This window comes from Macrobrachium rosenbergii, chromosome 19, assembly GCF_040412425.1.
Source record: "Macrobrachium rosenbergii isolate ZJJX-2024 chromosome 19, ASM4041242v1, whole genome shotgun sequence".
Lineage (NCBI taxonomy): Eukaryota > Metazoa > Arthropoda > Malacostraca > Decapoda > Palaemonidae > Macrobrachium > Macrobrachium rosenbergii.
In genome coordinates this window covers 27,602,455-27,626,656 of record NC_089759.1, presented here as the reverse complement: position 1 = coordinate 27,626,656, position 24,202 = coordinate 27,602,455, and the positions used below count along the sequence as shown (strand labels likewise).

The following is a 24,202-nucleotide window of genomic DNA, read 5'->3' as shown; positions in this document are numbered from 1 at the left end:
CATAATCATTGATATTCATTAAAACTTGTAATATATATTTTATGCAAATAAGTCAGTGGAATTGTTTTAAGAGTAAGTCTATTAAAGCAAGCTTCAGTTTTTAAGAAAAGCAGTGACTAGTCTTTCTTAGAGAAACACGTGAATGTGAAACGGAAAATCATGAACTTGAAAGATGTTACGCCACACAAAATGAACGTATCAGTATTGCAACGAAATCAGTCATGAAAAACACGCATTATTACCTCAAACAAGAGAACAGAGGCAAGAGCCTCTTTTATGTTCACGCCTTTGTGCCCAAATTATTCGGGGTGTAATTACATCAAGTGCGCTGCGGGAAAAATCCCTGTCATAAGTTTCCGTAAAGAGATCAGGTATGTTACCGAGGGAGGAGAAGTTTGACTCTCAGGAAAGGAGATGCTTCTTGCATTTAAAAAATCCCGATTTTAAAGACAGGAGATTCGTCTTTCTTGAAAAAAGACAAACGAAAAATGCAAAGTTCTTCAGTATTGAAGAAACTCCACCGAAAGTGATATGTGGCACTTATGCAGTATCTAGTCTCAGGCGCGATTACCTTTCAAAGCATCATTTGCAAGTCATATCGACACATTAAACAAAAGCTTTCTCCAAAAGTCCGTTGATTATACCATAACCCAAGACTACAGTTTTAGGCTCACAATAAGAGCTATAAAAGAAACGAAACAGCCTTTTCATCTTGTCTAAAAGTTCTTAGTAAAGTGTTGGTGCAATCGTAAAAGAAATTCACCCTGTTCAACAATCTTGTTTTCTTGTAACACACATACACACACATATATATATATATATATATATATATATATATATATATATATATATATATATATATATATATATATATATAATATATATATATATATATATATATATATATATATATATATATATATATATATATATATATATATATCTTGCTGCCAATTAAGAAGTGCTGGGGTCGATTCCTGGTCGACGTAGACTTATTTCTATGCATCTCGAGAAAGCCCATTGTGATTGTGCCTCCTTCGATCTAAGTAGTAAATTATGTACCTGATAGTAAGTCGACTGTAGTGGGTCGCATCAAGGTCAGAGAAGGACATAAGGTTAGCAACTTAATTTTTGCTAAGGACTAGAAATTTAATGCCTTATACACACACACACACACACACACACATATATATATATATATATATATATATATATATATATATATATATATATATATATATATATATATATATATATGAATATACATTTATAATTTGGCAAAACCAGGACTCTATTCCTTTAGAAATGTGAATTTAATTAATACTATCACTAAAATGCGAGATGAATTGAATCCTACGCCATAGCGGGGGCTTTTGCTAACTAGTTAGGATGAGTTTCAGTTGTTGTTGGCAAGTTATGAAAACCAGACCCTTTAACTCTTAGATCAGTATGAGGTTATGTTTCACTTCTATGTAAAGTCTGCAAAGTAGGTGGTTACTAAGTTTTACCCAGCTTATTAATTAACAATGCACAACAACTGTTGTTACTGTAAGCGAGTCGGCTATCGCACAGCGTTATCTAAATACAAAATATAACGGGGTTTAATTAATTCGTCCCCCAAAGGACCAAAGTAGGCTTAATGGAAGACTTACTGTTTTACAGAATTTGCATATTCTAATGAGATTTTATAATCAAGCTTTCATGTGTAGCAGGGTGAAAAAATCACAGTTATGAGACAAATTTTCTAATTAAAAGGTCACCCAGAATATCAGTGATATTAAGTAAAAGAAAAGGGGGAAATTTCAATTTGCTTGAACATTGGAACTCTTCGCCCGGAAATAAGATGCACAACTAGAAGGGCAAGTGAAATTTAGATGGTATTTATAATATCGTAAGACCGTAGCATAGCTGGTGACATGATGGCGTAGCTTGGAAAAACATTCCGAATACGATTTAACTGTGTTTAAAGTGCGCCTGCGTAATGCGGTTGAGACAGATAAGCCCGAAAAAAAGTACATCCTTTTTTCTAGTTCTCCAGTTTCAGCTCTCACTCTGGAATTTAATGACTCCCACAGGTATTCAAAACGAACTTTAATGCTATAGACGCACACTCCAAACACATAACGCCAAAGGTACCGCCAACGCAACCGTGCCCAGTGAAAACAACCACACCCATTTCCATAATCGCTTTCTATTTTCTCTCCTACCGCTACCCGTTACCACTACCGCATTACAGGAGTCTTAGCTTTCACTTCGACGCCCCGTTACTGAGGTGCGCACATTCTAAGGGTTCTTTTTACCATATAAAACACCTAATATTCAACTCTCTTCCGAGACCTTATCGACCTGTGTAACACGGCTGCTCTGTTGAGTTTATTTGTACGTGCAATCGACTTTTCTGCGTCTGCCTTCATGTATTGAAATTGTAGCACATCTCCCGGTTGACTCGTAACTTTATCTTACTAGGTAATAGGGATTGTTATTGTCTACTGATATCAGTATTTCCACTCTAAATTCTTATAAGCCATTATCATTCAAATTACTGATGATTTTATGGATACTGAGTCACTTTTATCACTTTTATCATTGTCATTTTTTTACTGAGTTTAGTACGCATATTTATGATGGGAGAGTTTTCACTTTCTGTATGTTTGTATATATATTTTAGTATGTATTTACAGCAATGATTATATACATACACATATATAGTATATATGTATATATATGTATGTATATGTATATATATATATATATATATATATATATATATATATATATATATATATGTATATTTAGATATTTATTATATCAAATTCCTTTTAAATTGTTTTTTAGTTTCCTGTTTCATTTCATTACGGAATTAATAACCCAGACGTTGATACGCCGGTTTTACTAACCATAAATCAGTCATCGTCGGCTGTACATACAGAAAGGAAGCAGGATATATCCTATGGTGTAGATTCTTAGGTAAGTAGATTAAAATTAGAGGTGAGGAGAAAAATATGGTCTTGCTGTAAAGATGGTTTTCCCCCCCCCATACTTCAGATGCGCTATTTAGAATGATACATGTCCTATTTGATTCAAAATATTATTCACACCTGATTTATAATTAGGCCATCTTCCCCAGTCAATTAAAATAAGCCTTATCTGTGCCTCTTCTTATTATATTAATTAAACCTTGAATCCGTACATTGACTTATGAAACCCCATAAGAATTCAGTTATTCCAAATTATTTGAAGCATCAAATAGAAGATACATACATTTTGATAGCAGCTACAGAATGCATGAGTGATTTTGCAACTTTAAATTATAGGACAGTGATGACACGCTCTCAGCCACTTGCTCAGAAGAGACTCGTCCACATTAAAAGTTTCCCCGAAAGATTTTCCCTTCATAATTACATTCATTTGCAAATGAGCAAAGTGCGTTGTGTGTATCTGTAGGTGTTGGCAGCAAAATGCAGCAGCCAGATCCTCTGTTGGTATTTAGGCCAGATCTCACGACTTTCCTTTATAACGTCTGTAACGATCCTCAGCCATTCGGTCTCCCACGCGAGGCTTCCATCTTAACCTCCCCGAAATGTTTGTGTGGAAACTTGAATAAATAATTTCTCTCTCCCAAGCAGCATCTGCCTACCAATGGAAACGGGCAACGGCTTGGCCCTCACGTACCTCATCTCCCTCCTGCTGGTTAACGGTCTGGCCTTCATCGTCATAACCGCTTGTTACGCCTCCATGTACTGCTCAATCAGCAGGCACGACGCATCTGCGTCTCACTCCGATCTCACCGTAGCCAAGAGAATGGCTCTCCTCGTCTTCACAGACTTTGCCTGCTGGGCGCCCATCGCTTTCTTTGGGTAAGGAAGAGAAGAGAATTTGATGTTGTTGTTGTTGTTCCATTACACTTCTGAATGGGTTGTTGTTCTTTTCGTAGAGCCTGAGAGAGACTTACTCGTGTGCATCCACGCCCCATCTGCGGTTATATAATTTTTCTGTTGGATTGCATGTTATGTATGCTATGCTTATTTAATGTGTACATATTTTTATAAAGTATACTATTCATATTAGCTTTATAGATGCACATACCGACGCATACACACGCATAGACAGACAGACAGACACACACACACATATATACATATGTGTGTGTGTGTGTGTATGTATGTATGTATATATATATACGTGTATTTGTGTGTTATTTGAGCATTGTTGCCCTTGGACTTGCCAAGACTTACAATACGTATGTTCTGAGTTCCAAGGCAGAGAAGCTCCTAGTGAAGGGTTATGGGCCCCATGGTGGGAGTAAATGCCCCATAAATTGCGGACGAACCTCCTCTCGTGACGCCAGCGGAAATCACACTTTTCCCTCTTGGAAGTCGCCGCGAAGTAGGGGCAACAGCATTCTTGTCATTCCGTGCGGGGGGAAAATACCCCGTCATCGTGTTGCAAAAAATCAAAGGACTTCAACGAACTGGAGGAGGTTTATGGGGTTATGAAAAATTCAAGCGTGGCGTCACAAAGGCTACATGAGTGTTTGTTCGTAAAAAGAAAGAGAGAATAAAAGCCATAAGAGATGGGATGATGAGATTCGAGGGTTAGCGGAGGATAAAAGGAGATTGTCTGAAGGGCACTTGCTGGACAAAAGAGGGATGATCATGTTGTGGATTACCAGGGGACGAATAAGTTACTCAAAGACAAAGTGGGCAGAAAGAGGAGGTTTTGTTGGAAGGTCATAATAAATCAGATCAATTATAAATGCTAATCTTTTCACTATATCTTTATATCGCTTCATTTTTTAACTCTTTTAACCCTACCTACTCCACATACATGCCTTTTATCTCAATATATTCTAACTTTCTCTAATTTACATTCAGCATCCATACTTTCCTTTCATAATGGAAATTTGGCGCAACATCCCTTCATACGTTACAACCTTTTCTTTCATGGATATTGTTCTCTTCAAAATCATTTGCATACACGCTGTTACCTTAATTGCTTTACTTATTCTATGGTTCCCGTCGTATTTTACCATGGTCTGGATTTGCTAGACACAGACATAAACAGCTTCTGCATGCAAAGAATTTTCAGTAGGAAGTTGAGTATGAAATTCTGGACATGATAGCACCTCCAAGCAGTCATTTTATATGGATTATAATTTTTCAGTCTATGGAAATCAGTGAACTGGAATGGAAAAAATGGATCACCTTCATTAATTTATATTTAAGTTCCTGGTAATTGTTGGAATTTATTTTGGAGCTGATGCCATCATAAATCCCTGTCCTTGAAATAATGTGAATTTATGCATGACAACTCGTGTATGCTTTCCTTTAGAGCATATGCGCACTGAATAGAACAAAAAATAAATGTTTTTATATTACCACACATCAAATTCAGCGAACGTCAGCTATAGTAGAACAACCAGCCCTTTTCTGATCGGTCATTCTCTTAAGTGGAATTACTCCACAATTTACTGCATACTGGTAGCAAAGTACTAAAGAATCATAAGCGTCTGAAACTATTTGAGGACAATTTTTATTCCAAAACTCGTTTTCACAGTTCCCTAAACGGTGTATCGAATCGTATGTTTTTCCTTATAATGATTATGAGGTTACTGTGTATGCCTCACAGATTTTGCTCTGTCCAACGTCCTTCAAATATATTTGAAGGATCTTGGTTCTACCTTTGTTGGTACAGTTCTCCGACGTCAATGTCAGGATCACCACAGGGCCTTTAATTTCGACAACCACAACCAGATCTCATGTTTAGCCATCTTCCATCATTTATCTTTAAGTTTAGAACGTTCACCATAATAATAGCGTCATGTCCCTCTGATGTTACGGCATACTACTCTGGTTACAGAGCTTTGGTAATTTGAAAGACATTGATGTTATGAAGCACTAGGAAAAAACTCCCTTCCCACCCCCAAGTTAGAAAAGCGTTCCCAGCGTTATCAATAATTGAAGCAAACAATTTTCTTTCTAGGTGGATGGTAGTGAACCGTTTAATTATTTGCCAGGCATCTTATGTATTTTTTTTTATTTTGGTTTTTTATTTGTGTTTTTTCTTAGCCACATTCAATTTCAGGCCTGTCATATTTTGCGGTTTCCTAATTTTTTGCATTTAAGTATTCATTTCTGTAAGCCTAATTGGTCGATTTTTGGCCTGTTCCACTAATAATAATAATAATAATAATAATAATAATAATAATAATAATAATAATAATAAGAAAATGAGTTTGGAGACCGCACACCCTCTAAAAGTTGCATTCCTATCCCTCCCAAAATATAATCACGTGTTACCAATCACGAGGCCAAACTTCAGTCAAATTTTCGTAATAATCCGCTAACAAAAAAACAGACAGAATAAAAAACATAAGCTTTTATGGATGTAATAATAACTAGTATTTTAGCTCTGGCTACGTTAGTCGGGCAAGAGATTTCAAACCTGTCTCCGCAGAAGCTACAGTGGCCTCAGTCTTTAGGTGTTCAGGTTAATGATGCCACTGACGAAGATAGTTCCACCTAAAATGAGACTGGATAGCGCATGGCATCTACCCATGTCTGTAGATATTGCCCAGGCGAGCGCTCTGAAGGCTTCAGTGCAATGGTCGTTCGTTTGGAAGAGAGACAATAACAACCATTCGATCTTGACGAGTCGACCAAGTTACGCACGCACCATGAGCAGTAGTGCTCGATTGAATCATATTGTCAGTAAGAGTATATTTTGTGAAAACAGCAGATTCTTATTGTTTTGGCTGCGTTCGATTTGAAGAGCTGCTCTCAAACACTTTTCTCTTTTCTCTTTTTATTTCTTTTCCGGTATCTCCAGACCCCATCTGTGACATCTCATTTTGTATACCCAACTTCTGTCGCCACAAATTATGCAATCTGCGCAATCTGTTGCTATTATTTGGCATTTGATTACTACTGCCAGATGTTGTTTGCGACGACTGGTGCTGATTTCAAGAAATAATGAGATGGGGAGAGAGAGAGAGAGAGACAGACAGACAGACAGACAGACGGACGAGAGAGAGAGAGAGAGAGAGAGAGAGAGAGAGAGAGAGAGAGAGAGAGAGCCGTTTAGACAAAAGGTGAGAAATGCAAAGAAAGAATGAGAGAGAGAGGTTGGTTTCAACAAAAAAATTAAAAAGAAAGAAAGGCTTTTTGACAGCAAATGCTAAAAGCAGAGAGAGAGAGAGAGAGAGAGAGAGAGAGAGAGAGAGAGAGAGAGAGAGAGAGAGAGAGAGAGACCCGACGCGGTAATGAAAACAGAGGGAGAAAAATTCCTCTCTAGTTATTAAATTTAAAGTCTAGTGCAAATAGCTGCCCAAGATTCACCATCTGATATCGTCCTCTTGACTCGGTTTTTTTCACGCTGTCTGGCACTCGATTTCTGTGAATAACTTTTATTCACGAGGAAGTTATGTGTTTAATGGTTTTGATATACATGAGAAATAGTCACTAGAGCAAGGATGTTATTAAAATTGATTGACTCTTCATAACTTATTTATAGACATTTCAGTGGTGATAACGTTTCATTGTCACTCAGATTTTCATGTTTAAGGATTCTAAAGATGCATCTCAAGGTATGGAACTGCATGTTTATGTATTTTCCCGAATTCATCGTCGTCAAATGTGAGACATTCAACTAAAGTTCGGTGTTGTACCCACTTCTGAGAGCTCACTGGAGCTAATTGTTGAGACAGATCGACCTAATGTTTTGGTCCTAAAACTAGAAAATCCTATCTATAATTTGAGACCAAGGTCGTTGAAACTGGTCCTGGCAGATTCCATGTAAACTGCTTTTCTTTTTCTTTATCCAGTCCAGGTCCCTAATCAGCTTTGGATCTCGCTGGGCTTTGGGTCTTAGACGCCTTGGGATTCACTCATATTTGCGAATGTCTTACATATGAATTCCCGAACTTTGGGGGAATAATAATAATAATAATAATAATAATAATAATAATAATAATAATAATAATAATAATAATAATAATAAGATAAAGGAAGGATTTTGATATGTTGGCTGCCTTTGCTTCTAAGATCTACACTTTTTTTTCACATAAATCTTCAGATCCAAACGTTGTCTTTGTTACTCCTTATTCCCCATTCCTTGATCACTACAAATTATAAGCAACCTCTGCTCCTTTATCTAAGCACAGGGCAATCCGTTGCAGCCTTCGTGTTCTACCTTTTGTGTGTGTCTGAGAGAGTAGCATTCGATTTCCATTTCGAAGAAGGAGCGGTGTAACACCTTGCATCACTGATGAATTGGTCAAGGTGAGGAACGCTATAATGCGCATTCTTTCAAGACTTTCTTTGTGGCCACACACTCACTTGGTCATGTTTGTTTTTCCCGATGTTCGACTTTTGACAAAACCACTCGTTATTGGTAAGTTAATCTGTCATTCGTCACACTTTCTTCCTCAGCGTTTAAGAAATATAAAATCAGATTATGTCACAAAGCTGACCGTAGTTTTCAAGCCTCTCTAGACCTACAGAGAAACTACCCTTAGCAACAAATGCTCAGATAATTAATTGATGATAATTAAATTTTACTCCATTCATCTGGACGTCAGTCTTCTTTCGTAGCTGGCAGTTAGGAAATTTAAAGGAGGGCCTGAGCTTCCTTCCTATTGCTTAATTGTATTGGGACAATGATTTCGAACTCACAGAGTTTCAATTTATTCGCTCCTTGATTTGAATTTCAAAATTTAGGTTTCAGTCCTTCAGGTCTGATACAGGTTTCATGCTTCCCTGATTTCAGACATGTGCTACTTATCTGGAGTTCTATCTTACTAAGTTTACTTATTTTATTCAATAAAAAATCTCATGGTATGATTTTTTTCCACATATTCAAAAGTAAAAAAAGAAAACTTTCGGTATAATTTTTTCACACAATCGAAATTGAATAAATCTTTAGAATCACCGGGTATTTATTACAATCTCTGCAGTTTCATATCTTTTAATAGTTTTTAGTGCATTTCATCAATAATCTTTTACCACACCGGAGTGCTTGTATTGTCTTCATCATTTCCTTCTTTCATCTCTTTACGATTTAGTAATTTAAAGTAATGATTTATCGAGGGTTTTTGCGATTACCCTTTGTACATTCCCCAAATGTAATGTATTTCAGTTACTTTCTTTCTGTTCAGTGATGCTCCCCTCCTGTTAACTAATTACATCATTTGGTGCCCTTTTAATTTGAATTAATGCTCATTACATCAGGTTTTTTCTTATTTTCCTGTAATGAAATATAAGCAAGCGCAACGACCTAAGACAAGGAATCCAATCTTGTGGAAAGTGGTAGTGCAGTACCTTTGTAGGTAATCTATTCTGAAAATAAAATATACTGATAGATAAAAAAAAACAAATTCCTTTTATATTTAACGGTGTATGTAAGGTTATTAAAAAATGCCAAAAATGGCTCGTTCATATAAAAGCGCATCAGGATATGGACACCAATGTCCGAAGTATTTCATTTGGATCAGAGGACGAAGCACGAAAGAAAAGCGAACTTAGATATTTCACTGTCGTCGCATAGCATATTGTAAATACGTAACTCCTTGACCTCTTTTCTGGGCTGGAGTAATGTCGTTGGTTTGTCTGTCTGTACCCTTAATTAATTAAATACTGCTCTAATATCAAAGATGACCTTTATTTAAAAAAGATTTAGAAAGAAATTAGTAAATACAATGAGAAAGTAAATTGGATTGAGTAAACCAACAGCCCACTTTTGGGGTTGCAATCAGGCGAATGAGAACTGTGGCGGTTATATTTGCTAGGTCCGTGGTTCACTCCTTGCCTATAGTCGACTGTTTACCCAGCTGTAAATAGGTACAAGTGAATGCCCGGGGAAAGGCTGTAGACAAAGAGAAAACATAAAAAATACGTAGAGCGTGAATAGCAAATAGGAATACTTAAGATTCGTATATAAAAAAGATAGTATTTGAAAATGAGACATCGGAAGACAAACAAGGTAATGAAGTAACTCTGTATTCCAGTATAATTGCTTGCTCTATTTTTAACAAGATGATGTTATCATTATTTAACAAGATGATATCAATATTAATTTAGTACTGGCTGATTAAAGCCGCGATTGAGCATACAGATTTTCTTTATATTGCGTAGTCTCCCTTTTTTTTTAATAATACACTAATCACTCTTCTTTGTTTGTTTATAGCTGAATGGTTATAACGCTTGCAAACGTATTTGGAGCCGGTTTCTGTTTATTATTGGACACCATAATCTTGACAAGTCGATTAATGAGGCTTTGGTGAAGAGATGGCTTAATGTTTCACGAGTTATTAGAAAACGACTCATATCTTATGTGATTTATTCAACAGTTGTAGCAGCTATTCGGAGTCGGTGATTCGATACACTTATTCCGATTCATTAATGGATATTGAGGCTGATATCTTTTAAATATATTCGCTTACCTTTGGACACTTACGGCTCCACAGAAATTCCATCTTCCCATGTTAATGACGTCCCATAGAAATAAATGGGGCTTCCCTTAAAATGTTAGCATTCGTTAAACACACACACACACACACACACATAATGACCGCTTGTAGCAACAACGAGTATCTTTAAAGGTTTCTTGTCTTTTGCTCATTTTATAGCCAAAGTGAGTTACTCTCTGCTAAAAGCATTATCGCCTGAAGTCTCTGAGCAGGATAACCTTATTCCGGCGCCATATAACTTTGTGCCCGTTGGAGGCGTGCTTTAATGATTAAAGTTATACCGATGACTCCTCCGTCGAGCTTTCATCCCATTTCTTGCTGCAAGCGCAGCTGATTTCCTGATGTCCCTGTGTGAGTGATACATCTCGAGGACACTTACTAAGATCCTGTTGCTTACAAAATAACTCTGTCAATACAGTCAGATCCGTTGATCTTTCGCGTAGCAGCACAGCTAACTATATGAATATACCAGCAGACACACACACACACACACACACACACACACACACACATATATATATATATATATATATATATATATATATATATATATATATATATATATATATATATATATATATATATATATATATATATATATATATCTTTGTGTGTGCTCACACACACATGAATGTAGAGCAGCATCCTCATCTCAAAAAGAGATAATGCATACTGTTTTACACACACACACACATACATACATATACATATATATATATATATATATATATATATATATATATATATATATATATATATGTATATATATATATATATATATATATATATATATATATTTTTCTTCTTCTTCTTTTTTATATAATCATCGCCTCCAGCTCTTCTGGCGTTCAGAGAGCCCAGCTGATATCATTTTTCAGTCTGGCCTGCCATGTTATGTTTATCAATCGTTAATGCCGTTTTGTCAAGCTGAAAACACCCTTAAAAACGTAGTTTCTTTGTCATACTGTGACCATTGTCCGTAACCTCATTCGAAATGCAAATAAATTAGCATATATACACATACATGTATTTTTCATCCGAAAGTGTTACCGTTACTTTATCCTTTGAGACGTTAGGCCAAAACAGTCGAATTAGAAACGGGCATTAATTTTATAATTGGTGTCAGTGCATACACACCATAGTCTAGTTGTTTCAAAAGTCACAGTTAAAAATTGGAACATGTTCCAAGTACGTTTCACGTTCTGTTGACCTCGAATATTAAGTTGTTTATGTACATACTGCATATATGAATTTGGCGAAATTCGTTATGAAATTGCACCTCTAAACATTTGCGTTTTTGATGGCTGCCAAAACTTGATAATTTTACATACACGACGCATATATATATGTATATATGTATGTATGTGTGTGGTAAAGAGAGAGAGAGAGAGATAATTCAAATAGGTTTTTCAGATCTGGAATAGACCACGCTCAAGATCGTAGTGTGTAGATATATATATATATATATATATATATATATATATATATATATATATATATATATATATATATATATATATATATATATATATATATATATATATATATATATATATATATATATGTATGTATAAAATGCAAGTCACGTTGTATGGTATACACGTACTTTTGGTTGACACAATGACCTCATGATATCTCGATTTCCTCTCATCTTTAGATGCGCTTATCAGAGCGAGCCTTGAATCCAGATGTGATATATATCATCTAGTTTTTGCCGCTCTCAGTGCATTTTAAATGAATACACGCAACTACGGTGATTTCCACTAATCCACAAGGCTCTAATAAAATCCATATAAATTCGACAGATATTTATGAAACGAAGTAGATTTGTATCGCTTTCTGGTGAATGTATATATACAGTATATACTGTATGTTTATATATATATATATATATATATATATATATATATATATATATATATATATATATATATATATATATATATATATATATAGCTTGGCTACTAATACTTTTACGTAAGAGTTCTCTCTCTCTCTCTCTCTCTCTCTCTCTCTCTCTCTCTCTCTCTCTCTCTCTCTCTCTCTCTCTACGTTGTCATTGTTACTGTGAAATATTTTTCTCCATAAACAGAGACTGCTTTCTTTCACTGCCTGTTACAAAACACAACCATCATTTACTGTTGTTAAAGGCTTTGTTTTCCATGTTTGGCTTATCTACAAGCGGAACGTGGTCCTAATTGTTTCTTGTTTTGGTTGTAACCGGACCAGGCTGTTTCCTGGTCCATCTTTCGCACTGACTTGGAATACAAAGCATTCTGAAATACTGACGATAATTTATTCATGTGAAGTGCATTAGAGGCATGAGACGCCGGTAAAAAGGAATATTTCAGTTCAGCAGGGCTTCGGGAGGCAAGTGTGTATTAACGCCGACGTAAAGTGTTCCCATCAGTGCAGTGAGGGCGTTTAGCCGGTGTAATGAAGTTTGCATAAAGAAGGCCTTCAATGAAGCTCGCCTATCTATCTATACCGGGTCGTCTTTCGTGTCTTTTGAGGTCATTTTAGTTTTTGTTCAGACATCTGTGTAGTATAATAGGTAAATTTAATGGAATATATAAAAATCCTATTTGGACGTTCATTATCTTCATAACAATATTTTATTAGTATAATTATTGTGACACCCATTAACCTTATTTCAGTATTTCATTAGCATGATAGGCAACTTTACTGTGTAAAAAAAGTCCTGTCTTGACGTTCATTATCCTTATTACAGCATCCCATTAGCATAATAGGCAAATTTACTGCGAAGTAAACAGAATTTAATAAGTTTAATAGGTAAATTGATGAGTAGCTAAAGAATGCTAATTTAGCGCTCTTTATTCTTATTATCTTATTAAAATGGTTAGGTAGTGCAATAGACACACGTAGCTAGTTATACAAAAATCTAAATTTGACAGTCGGCATTGGTATTAAAATATTTCCTTAATTTAATTGGAAAATTTACTGAGTTGTTAAACAATTCCTCACTTGGACATTCATCATTCTTACTTTAACTTTTCATTTGTATATTAAAGAAAGTTACTGATATTTGAAAAATATATAAATATATGCACATTTGTCGTAGTATTTTATTTTATTGAAATTTTATAAGTTGTAATATTTTCATGAATGATTCATGTGTTTTTATTTTGCACGACACAGTGGTTCACGAATTAAAGTTTATCACATGTTCTCCACACTGTCTAATAACACCAGTCAGGCCACCTCTTCCCACACCTTTTCCTTACAAATCTGGTAATCCTCTAAGGAGCGCACGGCTCAATGGCCGTTTCTTTCCTTCTTATATTTTTGGATGTCTCTTTTTGCTTCGGCTTCCCATGACTTATATAACCTTCCTACTTTTAAGAGTCAGTGCGTCACCCTCGACCTGATTAATTCCCACCCTCCTCTCATCCGTTTTCTTTTTCTTGCTTTCTTCGGGTCTGGACAAGAAAGAGCATTAGGTTGCCAGTTCCACTTGCCTTTGCTACTTAAAAAAGACTACCGTAAATGCTTCTTAAGCAGCTTGTCGAGAAGGGTGTGTCATGTAAAGATTCTTAACACAGCCGAGTGATAAAATATAAGAGATTTTGTACACTACCTTATAGTTCTATCAGGACTTGGGCCAACTCATTTACGCCAGCGTAGCTTAATTAAAGTACAACGAACTTTTCCGTTAAAGCTCCCTTTGGGCATTTGAGACATGGCAGATAACCAGGCCTAAAGCTACCAGTTTGGGAAACCTGTCATGTTAGAATATTACTCGCATATTTAGGTAGGTACAGTGGCCTCGTTAAAATTCAGAGCTAAAATTTTCCATCTTTGGTATTAAGAAAATGTGGAAAATAAGGTCGTGTTCTATACTTCTCCCTTGCACCAAGAATCATTACAAATAAGCGCATTGAATTCCATTTGCAAAACCGTAAAAATAAATGAAAAATGAGATTTAACCCTGTGGTGTCATAATTTTTGAATTATACAGTCAAAAGCAGTATGTGGAAAAAATGGCTTTACGGTAAAAATCAGAAAAATCGAGTATGAATGTTGTATAAATGGAACATCAAGATATTGAAAAGCGGAACTCTATATCAGGACTTTAATCGCACGCTTCTTTGTTGGCTGGAGAGTAATGATATCATTATCATTAATTTTCGATTTACAGATGAATAACCGCTTAATTATTTTAGGTTGGAATAACATGTTTGACAGAAAATACCGAAATTAGCAAAAAGGACTTGATTTTTCATTAGGCAGTAAATATATTAATAACTGGCAGAGCTCGTTTATGTGTGAGCCAACCTTGCGTGTGCATAAGATTTATAAGCATAATTTACTTCCATAAACTACACATTTTATGACGTCAGTGAAAAGGGTAGTAAACTTACATTATTTTTTTAAAAAGTTAATTGCTGTTTATTATCGCAAGCTCTGAAATAATTAACTGATATTTTAAACGAATTTGTCGAGAACTTTGTTTTAGATAAAGGGGGCCGTTAGAGTGGTAATGCACAATGCGCATTGCCCATTTATTTAATTGATCATTAAAATTAATACCAAATGCCCAGCAGTTTTAATCCAGTAGACTTAAGCATAGTGGCACACTGAGTTTTTGATGCTTTTTAATGAAACCAAATAAATATTGTTATTTTCTCCCTAACGCAGATAATAGAACGCTACCACTGACAAAGTAATTAATTAATTTTCATGTTCAGCGACTATAAACCTAAGTGAACTTCTATCATTTGTGAGGGTTTTAGCTTTAACATTAGTCCCATCTACCGCAAATAGATTTAGGTTATTGTTATAACTGGTATTGATACTTATTTTCCACAATATAGAAAATACGCAAAGTTGTAATTCCTTTTAATAAATGCTGTATGCCTCTGGATTTCTGTAGCCGATCTTTTCTATTATTTTTCTGTTCTGACATAAAATGGCAATAATGTAGAGAATTAATGCTATTTAATATTTTATGAGGGTGCCGAATCTTATTCGTAGGAAGGAGTATTACCATTTTTTAATATTGGTTTCATTATTGTTTTCTCTAGACTCCATGAATTTAATTACTGTATGTTCAAAAGTACCTCAAATTTCACTAGTTTTGTGAAAGAAAATTTTTGTTTGGTATAACAAATTTCGAAGGTAAATGGTTTTCGTATAAAATGCCCATCTTTCATACATAAACAGTGTTCTTTTTTTATAATACTGTTATTGTCTTTTACATTTCCCAACAAGGAATTCACCTAATAACTGATGAAAAATAATTCAGAACATATCATCTGTAATGGCAGTGGTCTGTTTCGTAACCTTTTAGCCCTTCAAGATTATCTCACATTTCCCTTAGCCCCGAGAGTTGCAAGTGTTCCCTCACAATTAGCTTTGCTTAGAAACATGAACATATTCAGGAAAAATTTGGTTTGTGACTTATATCGATCAAGGATGCTTTAATTCAGTTTTTTCTCTCAAATATTGTTTTGCTAACAATCATCATCCGCGGATGTTTGACAAGTTTTTCTATAATAGCTTCGTGACAGTTGTTGTACACCTTTTTGTAACTTAGTTTCCGAATTTTTTTGCAAAAGGTACTTTTATTATGATCATGCCTTTTACAAGTTCCGATTATCTTTCACAGAGATTTGTCCTTTTACCATGATTATATCTTTTTTTTTTAGATTTACCTTCTTCCATATATCCGCTGATTTTTTATTTTACTTTATTTAACCTATTGAAGATTCGCTGAAGTGCCCTGCACAACGCCTCTAAGACCAACTCTAGTATTGCTGACTCTACGAGATAGAGTTTTTTTTCCGCCACCTCGGCTCATTCGTTCTGGATTATTTTAGCGGCCGTCAGACTTGAACACGTTACTTACGTTTTACTTCAAGCATAGAAGTAGAAATTATGAAGACTCGGCAGAGCAATACCAAAGTCTTAGCTAACTTACCGACATTTTTTATTAGATTTTTTTTCCAGGTTCGAGAAATATTTCTCAGGTAGTGGATGAACTGTAGCTCCCATAACTAATAGTCTGTTTCCTTGTATGGAGTTTTGACTTTAAAAATCTATTTTCTTAGTACCCAAACCTTTGAGATATATTTCGGCTTAGTTTACTTCTTTCAAAAGGAAGAGTTTTAATCAGAGAAATTGTAGAATCTTTTGTTTTTTTATTTGCAAACCCCAGTTACTATCCATTATCTTTCGTTAACCCCCGTGTATCCCAACCCTTTGAATTCATATTGAGGTTTATTTTACCTCAGACGAAGGAGACTTCTCATGAAAGCAAGTGAGTCTGTGAATGCACTTATTCTTTTATAAATTAAAAAGAAAATCTCTGACTTTACTTTCCTTCATTTTCCTTGGCAATAAAGGTTGACGGCAGTAGCTGGCATACCACTTATCAACGTGACGAGAGCCAAAATTCTACTGGTCTTCTTCTATCCCCTTAACTCTTGCGCCAATCCCTATCTGTACGCCATTCTCACGAAGCAGTACAGAAGGGATCTCTTCATTCTCTTGGCAAGATACGGCTTTTGCACTAAGAAAGCCATGAGGTAAGTTACAGTTAGATGTCTTAAAAGAAATATTCTCCTCTTTTTCACTTGAAAATTCCTGTGCTTGATTTTTTTTTTCTCTCAACTGGAATCCGTTTTGTTTCATATTTTACTTCCTAGACACTTCTCTCTTCCAAAACTTTATGAGTTGCCCCTCAGCTTTCCTGCTTCGCTTATTCCGTGATTCCTCCTTTCTCTCATCATACTTAATCATATTTATGAACACCGCTTGCTACAAAATACCCAAAGAAGTCAAGTGCTTTCATTGTTCCAAGAATAATACAAACCTACATTACTCCATCTTCCAGCTTTCCATTTACTGTCCCAGCCTTACTTTTGCTCACATTTGTCTTAGAAATATTTTTCAGGCTCTTTCAGCTTTATAGCACTGTATCATCTGGAAACATTAGCCACTTTTAATCCCTTTCATTTTCCCAAAAGGTTACCCTGACACAAACAATTTTCATCATAAAAACTAGTTGCTCTGAACAAATGGTTTCTACACCATTTATATTCAGACCTTCACACTGAATCCCTATCGGTTTTATTATAAGCTTTGTACATATATATAATAATTATATGCTATATACAGCTTTTCCCTTTATTCTCATACTTCGTACACTGCTATATCATGACAATTGAACTTCACACGCTCTTCCTTGTCTAAAACCGCACTACTCTCCAATCCTTTTGTTATTTACTTATCTTTCGTTCTTACTCAAACTCTACCACACACTTTCCCTGTTATACAAAGCAATGATAGCTCTCTTTATTCTTATAATACTTATGTCACTTTTCCCGTAGTCGAAGAAAAGTTTTGTCTCCCCTGTTTTGTTTTAACAAAGATTCAAAAAGGAGTTTATTTTGTCAGTACACCCCTAACTCTCACCACTCATTAATTCCTTTTGGTCGATGACGTATGCAATTTTTATCTCTCTCTCTCTCTCTCTCGTTCCTGTTTTTTCCAAAGGTACAAAGGAGCATATTCATCCGTAAATAACACGTTTCCTCACAACACCGTTGTCAACGCTGGTCCCAATCACCGCAACTCTACGTTGACACAAATCACCCTTTGTGACCTGACTCGGGCTGGTAGGACTTCTCAGCAGAGCAACAGCGGTTCTCTTCCCGGAACAGCCATTTGTGGATCCCAGGACTCACTGCAGAAAAACATCTCTCCTTCAAGGTACTAGAAAATCATTTACTGTCTTCTTCTTAAAGATTAAATACGATAACAAAAAAGAGCTTGCCTTTGATAGCAAAGATTTTTTGGGTGGATTTTATGAATGATTTAAATTCCATCGTTTTGACCGTTTCAGCTGGAATTATGATATTCGGTATTTTATGTTTGTAGCTATCATTCACAGTTAGTGAGGATGGATGATTTTTCTAAATGTGTGTGTGTGTGTGGAAAGGTTATGAAGGATGGTAGGATGAGCGAAGTGCACGAAACAGAAGACAGACGAGGCTTCATTTTCATTTTAGCCTAACAAAGAGAAACCTTACGTAAAAACCTTAATGGTGATTGTGAAAAGAAGGGAAATGTGTAGGTATCTATAGTGTAAGAATGGTTTGTTATTCCTTTAGTTCATGTTTTGGCGATCTTGGGTTATGATTTCTTCGCTGTCAAAAGAAATGTATCTTTAATTGTGAGTTCAGTTTCATTTCCGCCAGTAAAGTTAAAAAACAAACTGTATATTGGTCAATTTACAATTCCATTTAGAAGCGCTTTCAGAAAAGGAAAATTACATACATTTCTTATCTGAAAATTTTTGATTTTTTGACTGATGTGGATTTACAGGACATTGTGCTCCTAGAAATAGAGAAGTAAACATTCGGAATAGTAAAAATATTGCCTTTTTCTCATGTACTTTTCTCTATATAGCTATTCATTCATCTGCAAGAGTTCTTGTACTGTAGCATTCATGGTTTTATTTTATCATGAATTTCAGTCAGTCTTCGTACTAATGAGTTTCAATTTGTAATTGTAAATTTATTACAGTTTTCACCTGTTCATAATGACTTATTTATTTGACTTTTCATGTACCAATAGAGTAATTTCGTCTTTCGCAACCCATAGGACCCCAACCAAGCCAGAGACGTGTACTGGAGACTCTGAACGGCTAAGCACGGTGCAGGAGATGAGCCACAGCAACCACAGCGACGATGATACCTCAGAGTATTGCCAACAGCAGCTGCAGCAGCAGCAGCAGCAGCAACAGCAGGAGGACGGGACTCACGCTGTCAGACAAACGGGTTCTCCCCATCCCCTCAAAAACTGCTACGCAAGATTGTCCATCACTCCCCAGCAGGAACAGGTTCTAAAGTATGCCTTGAACGAATCAAAAGCGAAGAAGAATTCCAAGTGCAGCGACGAAGTGGATAAAAGAAAATGCGCCGAAAGAGAAAATGCGAAGGAGAAGACGGAAGAGAAAAAGGGGAGCGACTGCTTGCAGCACCCCGGCCAGGGAGAGACGATAGTCATGTACGAAGTGGAGATCTACAAAGAGGCCTCGCCACAAGAAGGAAATGCTTTTCCCAAAACACTGAACGAAGCAGAAGAGACATCAACAGTATAACAACGTGAACAGCGCGGTGAACAGTATATACGCTTTGTGTCAGAACCATAGCTGGAGGCATTTTTTCCGCTTTCAAAAACATTAATTTGCGTCCAGAGGCTGTTATTCTGTAGCTAAGTAGGTTGGATCGTGTACCTGGATTCTAAGCCCTGCTTTAATCGGTGTTTCAGGTATTCAGTTTGGGAAGAGCTGCATTTTGCTACGCTTTTCAGTTTTGCTTTTAACTGTCTGTACATTTCTTGTCCTCAGTATTTTAGCGGTCCTAAATCATGTCATTCTCCAGATATTGCTCGTAATATAGAAAATTTCGTTATTTTTTTATATTTTCATAATAGTAAGATATAGAATAGAAGTGAACGAGTTCTAAATGATGTACATATATATACGTACATACACAAATTATACTTAGATACGCAAAATATGTATGTACGTATAAGTATATTGTTAAAATTAGTATATATCTGTAAGTATCTGTAAGTGTATTGTCCTCTGTTCTGTTACGTCAGCTGCATTATGCAGGGAAAGAAAAGCCAAATGCTTAAAAGATCACTGTAATACAAACTGTATATAGGCACGGTGTAGATTTTGCAAGTGAATTAATATCTGTGGAATTGTTTTGAAAAATTCAGTTGAGCTTATCCGTCCTCTGACCCTCTGTTACAAATATCATTTAGACAAGCCCCCACCCCCTCTCAAAAAAAAAAAAGGCAGTTCAGTTTTACTTTACTTCCTTTTCAAGGCCCTTTCTCTTGTTTCAGAAATATACTTGGCTGACCGTCTTACGTATGGCAGTTTCATTTAACCCGTTGCCAAATTCAGCCTTCATTATACAGGAGGGAGAAAGGCATGTCTTAATTTCAGGTGTTGAAGCAGCGCCAAGGTAACATTAATGTAACTATTATTATTATTATTATTATTATTATTATTATTAGTAGTAGTAGTAGTAGTAGTAGTAGTATTAGTAGTAGTAGTAGTAGTAGTAGTAGTAGTAGTAGTACAGAACAGAGCTAAAACAAGAGAAATGTAGTGAAATACAAATATGAATAATATAAAATAAATGAAAATAAGTAAATAAATAGATGAATCAAGAAATATTCCAAGAAAATCACTGGAATTCAGGTAATTCTAATACAGTTATGAAAGTATATCAGTTGATTTCACTCGTTATTCGTTCATGTCATTTATTACTACCAAGTTTAATTAAAACGACTAGGATGATCCTGAAGAACAACGAAACTGTTGTAATGAAAACAACCAATCATTTGTGTGAAATCACTAACGTTTCATAGCGTTGGATAATGTTTCTAACATGGCCTTCGTGTGGTAATGGGCTAAGAACTAACCACAATACTTTAAACTCGAAGCTTACATGGGGATGAGACCTTATCCCTTCATTTCCTTTCCGATTTCAAGGCTTGCGGAAAGTATAGCCAAAAAATAATGGAAAATAGAAAACTTTGCTGTTTATTTTTATATTAAAAATCTGTCTGTACCTCTTAATTTTTTTTATTTAATTTTTTATTTGTTTTCCTAGTTTAATCCTGAAATGCACATACTGTAAGTCTTCAAGCCTTCCTAGTGGTATTCATGGCTGAATGAATGCTACTGAAATCAGGTAGATCCTAATGTTATAGGTAAATAATAACTTGAAATACGTTCAACTTTTCTCAAATTTGCATAAGAAAATTTACTGAACTAGTTTGGGGTGTAGTTTGTTTTCTTATGAATGGTTATTCTCTTAAATCCAAAAATATGTTGGTAAATCTTTCCTAGCCTAAAAAAATTAATTTAATAGACAAATCTGCAAGTTAAGGATGCTGATGAGTCTGACTGTTGCTGTGGAAATTGAAATAAATACAGTGAAGGTCAGCTAAGACTTGTCTTTTCAATTAAAGGTTAATTATAAAGTCAAAATCCTTTCCCTTGATCTTTGCATACGTTATCTCACATCAGTATCTAATGAAGCTCGACTTCAAATGTGTAAAACAAGTTTTCTTTGCTACTTTTGATTAATTTCTCTTGCATTAATCATCCGCACTTTCTAAACGTGGCAGCTGTAAACCAGGATTGCAAAATTTTGACGCACAGATTGAATAATGAAAATTGTATTAAATTCAGCTAAACACCTTGTTTTCTTTGAGAGTTGCTCTTCCCCTCATAAACGTGTATATACTAGGGATGAATTTGTTTTCCCAACCCCATGCCTCAAACCTCTACCCAAAGCAGATGGATGGGATTTATAGACTGGTAGCGTCTGCAAGCCCAATAGTGTTGACCTCAGCTTCTCAGAACCCCCGTGGCAGTGAACAAACTGTCCACACCAATGTAAAATCATTATATCAGAGAACTCACAGAAATGCCGTAAAAAAATTAAGTGAAAGCAAGATTAATAGAAGTTATGCAGTAATTAAGAGAACTTCTAAGAAAGTTTTAATCGTCTGTGATACACAGTATAGTTGTGGATACTGGAACAGCATCATTGTCAAATGAATGTAAGAGCCCTGAGTCAACAATCAAAACATCGAAAATAGTTTTACCACCTTCTAAAGCAGAAAACAAGATTAGAGGTTAAATGGTTGTCAGTTATTGCAGATCCTCCTGAATACATCACTCAAGTGCCCTGATGGAGAAAATTCAGTCAAGACCTAGATTGAAATAGTGACAGTCCGGAGATGTGGGCCACATATGATCTCTGTGCACCTTCCATGTCCGCTGAACCCCCAACACTCAACTCGGATGGCGTTTTTTTTCCCCCAGTTCAGAAATTCATTACACGATTTGGAGCAACAATTCGTACCGTTAATAATTTGCCAGCTGTTGGGCATAAACAAAAAACGTCTTTACTTAAGTATAGTTTGAGAGTCCCTGAAAAATTCGCGTGACCAACTGTGTAATACTATATATTTCTATTGACATATTTTGAGTTGAGCTCGTGTAATTTTTCCTTATTATTGTGCGATACTCTTGGTGTTTTAGTTTGACTCATTTACGTGTTGACTTGCAGGTTCCAGTATTGTTAATTCTGAGGACATGGTATCTTTGAGTAAGAAGAGGAATATCTTTGAGAAAGTTAGAATCTACAAGGAAGCACAGACCACTTCATTGTGCAGAGAGGCTTACCGTATTGTCTGTATATGCTCAAAGTGCTGGGTACGTTAAGAAACAGTTCTAAGAGATTTAACATTTCCAAGAATTGTATATGTCACAAAATGCAAGTCTAATAAAATTAAATGAATGGGAAATAAATTTCCATGTGAGAAAAATGGTAGCATAAAGCATTCAGAATCGTCGGAAAAGATGCTAATGTTACCGTTCTGAGAATCTACTAGTTATTTTATAAATTTGTAGTCTTCAAAGCTGTTCTTGGATGAACAATTTGTGAAAAGCTGGTTCTTAGATGCTGTGAAACTGTTATATCACAGTAGGAGTTCAATGATTTTCTCACGACTTGCCATAGCCAGGTGTGTTATCATTTGAAAGCTGCTGATGAAAGTAACAGGAAAAGGTATACAACTCAACTGCTGTCTTCATTTGCGGAATTACTGACGAATTTACTTACTTGGGAATTTATAGCTCTTCAGTCAGTGAATGGACAGAAAGTGATGAGGATATTTTCTAATACTTCATAGCTATTCTGCTTACAAAAGGAGAAAATGAGTGGTATTTCAACAGAAACCCACTTTTAATTGCACAGATTATGAACACTGCCCTCCATTGTGTCATTCGTCAAGAAAATTTCTAGAGTAAGCCATTTGATGCCAAGCATATAATTGGTCCAGTTGCTGAAAACATCAGTTTTGTTATGCTTCCATAGGTTTCCTTAATAATTCAGGGATCATCTTGAGTGTCGAGAAATAAGCTCACGTGATTCCAGCTGCCACTCTAAAGTGTATTTGGTCGTCAAGAGTACAAAGCTAAAGATATTCTAACATTTAAGAGAATTTGCAGGTTCATGGGTATGAGAGTGAAGTCAGTCCAGAGGATCTATTGATTTGTGAAAGTTTTAAACAAAAAAGAGCTGAGACAGGGGCGACATCGACAATGCTTGAAGCTTTCTGAAACAACATCAATGAAGAGCGTTGTGAATGATTTGCTCTTCCATTATTGTGAGTAGTTTATAATAAATCATCGTAAAAATTCCCACCAGACCATTTCACGCAAACATTGATATTTTGTCCTGTTGAACTAGGGACTAAACCGACATACCTTACGGAAGACCTATGTCTAGAATCAGTTTGTAGACTTTTTGATCAAGGGATTTTTGTAGCGAAGTTTTTTCAGGTGCCAAAATGAGTATCTCGCTGTATATCTCATTATTATTATTATTATTTCAGTAGATGAAACCTATTGACATGGAACAAGCACACAAGGACCATTGACTTGAAATTCAAACTAACAAAGAATGTTGATTTCAACCTCCCACCGCAGACCCAAAACTGCAGATTGCTATGTCATGATACAGAGCCAGTGATTTTTCATCGCCCTGGGGGAAACGCGAACCCGCGACATTTGAGTGCCATGCCATGACAGTAACCAACAGACCAAGATTGCTATGTCTAACAACTAGTGTATAAACTAAAAGTGAACAGCTTTTTCCTTGGATGAAGTTT

General features: G+C 35.7%; 1 protein-coding gene across 3 annotated transcripts in view; it reads left to right on the top strand.

The window, feature by feature from the left end:
* Lgr1 (Leucine-rich repeat-containing G protein-coupled receptor 1) overlaps window positions 1–20,374 on the top strand; it is a 291,303-nt gene extending 270,929 nt beyond the window's left edge. For all 3 annotated transcript variants that reach the window (XM_067121367.1, XM_067121366.1, XM_067121368.1), the window contains 4 exons: window positions 3,627–3,857; window positions 16,831–17,013; window positions 17,984–18,199; window positions 19,094–20,374. In XM_067121367.1, coding sequence (XP_066977468.1) covers window positions 3,627–3,857; window positions 16,831–17,013; window positions 17,984–18,199; window positions 19,094–19,592 — 1,129 coding nt within the window. In that variant the 3' untranslated portion in view covers window positions 19,593–20,374. The remainder of the gene's footprint in view (window positions 1–3,626; window positions 3,858–16,830; window positions 17,014–17,983; window positions 18,200–19,093) is intronic.
* Window positions 20,375–24,202: the final 3,828 nt, after the last annotated feature.